The sequence below is a fragment of the Gavialis gangeticus genome, unplaced genomic scaffold, assembly GCF_001723915.1.
Source record: "Gavialis gangeticus isolate Ggan-Ray unplaced genomic scaffold, GavGan_comp1, whole genome shotgun sequence".
NCBI classification, from domain to species: domain Eukaryota; kingdom Metazoa; phylum Chordata; order Crocodylia; family Gavialidae; genus Gavialis; species Gavialis gangeticus.
The window spans coordinates 13,461,628-13,465,792 of NW_017728980.1; the positions used below are offsets into that span (position 1 = coordinate 13,461,628).

At 41.0% G+C, this 4,165-nt stretch overlaps 1 protein-coding gene across 1 annotated transcript in view; it reads left to right on the forward strand.

The window, feature by feature from the left end:
* Positions 1-1,107: 1,107 nt before the first annotated feature.
* The window catches only part of LOC109291467 (NF-kappa-B inhibitor zeta-like), a 21,844-nt gene continuing 18,786 nt past the window's right edge, over positions 1,108-4,165 (forward strand). The window contains 2 exon segments of the mRNA XM_019508523.1: positions 1,108-1,562; positions 4,006-4,127. Coding sequence (XP_019364068.1) covers positions 1,325-1,562; positions 4,006-4,127 — 360 coding nt within the window. The 5' untranslated portion in view covers positions 1,108-1,324.

Below are 4,165 nucleotides of genomic sequence, written 5' to 3' on the forward strand. Positions count from 1 at the left end.
TCAGTATCCAAGTAAACTCCACCATTCCTACCCCAGGGCTGGAACTGTTATATATCTATTGAATCGGCAGTGAGATGCAGAGCAGTGAAGTGACTTCAGTAAGTCCATAGAGACTTGGCAATGGGATAATAAGGAAAGATTTGTCAGTATTTAGTTTTCTGCTCAGTTCACTAGATATAGTGCAATCTATCTGCAAATTATTTCTTATGATTAACCAGGAAGATTTGAAACCTTCTTAGCTGACTGAAATCTTTTTGTAAGCTTTCTGGGGCTTAGCTGGGGAAAGCTGTGGTTTCTTCTGCTACAGCAGGCAACATACTTTTTCAAGATAAACACTTTCAGAGTCACATTAGCTTGGAAAGCTTAGGTTTCAAAACACCCAAGTATGGACGCACAGCTTCAACTATCCTTCCCTAAGAAACAAAGGCAATTTCAGCTCTTGTACTGAACTGTTCTATTAAGTTCATAAGAACAGTGCACCGTGATACTGCTGATGCAAAAAAAAATACAGTTTATTTAATGAGCTCCTCTCTGGCGCCTCACAGGACTTTATACCACCACCTATTAACACATGCTTCCGAGCATCTTTCAATATAAACCTCAATAATATTAGCAAAGATCTTAACAGACTACATTGAGTCTCTGCTATTTGTCCATAGATGTGGTCAAAAACTCTGCATAGGGTAAAGTGTATCACATTGTATGAATTAAATTCCTCTCTCTGGCTTCTCTGATTTATCAAGACAGAGATGCTGACTTTTGCTTTCTTTTTCTGTGTTGACTGTCACAGGTAGAAAGGTTTTGGGGGATTTTTTGGTTGGTTTTTTTTAACATAGGCTTGGGAGGCGAGCAGGAGAGAGGAGGATTAGTAAAAATGTTTGTATTTGGAGCAAGATCAATTTGCTGTTCTCTGCTGAAGACCTTGGAAACATTCCCTTTCTTGACCTGGTTTTCTTTGCATTTGGCAAATATATATAACAGTTCTGCTTTTGATCAGCTCTATTGAGCAGTTCCTACGACAATGCTGCTGCTCTGGCTTACTGGGGAAGAGGGTGTGGCACGTGCAGGCTGACGTCTTTCAAACCATATCTAAGTATAAAGAAGCTGGGGAGAGTCAGAGACAGTCACAAAAGCAGGTTCCAGTAACCGCTGGGATTTAAAGACGGATTTCATTCTCTAACTTGTGCACTTTCCTGTTGCAGACAATAGTGAAGGTAGAACCAGCTATTAGGCAACAAAAGACTTATCCTCCAGTTCTCAGAGTGAAATGCGGATTTACATCTTTCCTTGAATAATTAGCTTTTTCCCCACATGCCTAGTGGAAATGCTGCAAACAGCTCAAATGAGTCCTGGACTACTGGACAAGCAAAACATCAGCGAAAATGAAATTTCTGCCTATAGTATAGGCCAAGGATCTCCTTTGCCTGGGGAAACAGCCAGCCCCCGAAGCTGTTTTCAGAGCCCATGCTTGCCAGACTCTGGATTAACAGAATTTAATGTTGCAAGTCCCAAGATCGGTCCTCTTTCCCTAGGTAAACAGCAGGAGATGTCTGCTCTGACCGGTAAGCTCAAAACTTTATCTGCATGCTTTGAACAGCTTTTGGCAACAACATTCTTTACAAGCAATAAATTATATTGATTTCCAGCTGGCTGCAAATATACAGGGGGGGGAAAAAAAAATCAAGCAAAAATTGCGGCTTGATTTTTGTTCCATAATAATTCCAAGTGATGATGAATGACTGATGTATAGAAGTATGTTCATTTTTGTTTCGCTGTGATCTAGTCCTAAAAATCCCCCATCGTCTTCCATATGTTTATAGTAATATTCCCTCATTTCTGTTCACTGGTGTACCCTGTATAATAACATTTTACTGCTCATCTACTTTCTGAATCACATTTGGTTCTGCATCTAAGAGCAATTATTGTGTTATTTAAAACACACATGCAAATATATAAATATTATATAGATTTGCTGAAAAATTACAGGATCCTGTACTGATGCATATACTGAAAATCACCTTTACTGAATACTTCAATTCCCAGGCTGCACTTGAGCAGGTATCTTGGTGTATCATCTGGCTTTAAATAATCTGAAAGGCAATACTAACAAAGTTGTACTTCTAGAACAACTTTTCATCCAACCTCTCAAAGCACTTGAAACAGTAAGTGCTTGCATTTTTAAAACACCAGCCTAAGATAGATGTAATCCACACTTCTAAAGCTGGCCGACAGATAAAGTAAATGGTATGTTGTTGTATTTTACTCACGGCTCTTCTGTGAGTATTCAGAAATCCCAAACTTTCCACAGAGTTTAACACAAATGACAATCCAGAGCAGTTGCAGAAATCACACTCTGTTACTTAGCATTATCCTCCCGCTGCAAAGTTTCAACTTCCCTAATCAGTGAACAGAAACAAACCCATGTGACACAAGTCTACACATGTGAAACTGGTTCCTAGAGGGCATAGGTATGCTATGGAGTTATGGAGACATGTCAAGAGTTCTGACTGTCTTCAGGGGGAGGACTTAGCCAGTCAACAGAGAATTTCATCTCTGGGTAAATTTTGGCCCAGGCATCTCAGGTTGTGTGTATATTTATATGGCTTCTGTCCCTGAAGGGTTTGCTTACCCGAGTTATGCATAACCTGTTCCTTCTAGGCCACCATGTTGTTATTTAAAGCAAAAAGGGGGCAAGAATTCAAGAACTACACCTTTGCTCACCCTTGCTCCAGGGAGCATCACCCCTGGCAGACTCCTAGCATTCAGCAGCCCACACAATGAGTCTTAACACTTCAGACTCCAAGTGAATTCATACCTGGTTTGTGATAGTGTCTTGTGTGTTATCTTACATTTTCCCACTACCTAGGAAAATACAGGGACACCTCAGACACGCAAAGAAAAAAAAAATACCCTCCCTCCTCACCTCTTGCAGTGATAACAGACATCACAGTATAGAAGAATCCTAACTGGATTGATTCTAAACTCTGGAAAAATATATAATTGCATGAAAGCAGTCTCAGAAGCAAGAGATACACAAAGATCTTGGGTCAGAGGCAATATCTTTACTTAGACCAACTAAAGAGCAACAAAAAAATCCTTGCTTTGCAAGCTTTCCGGCACATACATCCTTCTTCAGGCTGAGGAGAATTTGAAGATTGTTAGAAGTCTTCCTAGGTAGAAAAGAAACTCAATTTGCATAGGGGAGGTAGAGGATGGAAGTTTACTCCTATCTGAACTTCTAATACTGCCATTGGCAGCCTAAAGAAGTTGCACCAGCTTTTGAAGCAGCAATGCAAGAAAAATTTACTGCAGCAAATACAATTCAGTCCATGGAAAAATATGACTAAGTGGAACAGTATTCTGCAGAGCATTCAAGTACACCTTCTTAAAGGCACCCTCTAGGCCTGATTCTCAGCAGCTGTAAATCAGTGCAAGTCTACTGAAATCACTACACGCTGTGTGGACTTACACAACCACAAAGAATCTGTCTCTAAGGCCCTGTGCCTCAATTCCCCTTCCTGTTCCCTACAATCCTTCCAAAATTCCTTCCTCACAACTCTCCCTGAGTTTCTTGTTTCCAGTTTTCATGCTGCTTCTGGAACAGGTTTATGATTAACAATCAGCCAGCACTCCCCCACCCTCCAAAATCCTCCCTGTTGAGTGAAGCTGAGCAACTTCTGATCTGCCATTTAACTCTCTCTGTTCAGTCCTTTCTCCTGGATCCCCTCACCTCCCAGTCAGAGATGTCAGGTTATTTTAGTATTTCTCACCAGTTGTGAGGCCCTCTTCACTTACAGAAATAACTTAAAGCAAGTCCTTAGATGACAAATTATTAACAATTCAGAGCCAAGGACCACATAATTTAAAATGGGAACTTTTCCTCTCAAAAACAAATGGCTTTAGATACACACCCAAGCCTGCCTGATGCTCTCTTGATCATTTGATGGCTCTTAGCATTTCACTACCTTGTAGCAATCTTTAAGTCCCATATTCTGGTTTTTCTAGACCCTGGGCTTAGCACGGACCCCCCTCAGAGGCAGTATGTAGGTGTGAGGGTAAGACTGCCCGTGCGGGAACTTCTGCGAAAGATTCGCCTTTCCAAAGGCATGGACCCCAATGACACCAAGGTAAGAATCCCTTGGAAATGGGAAAGTCAGCATGGACA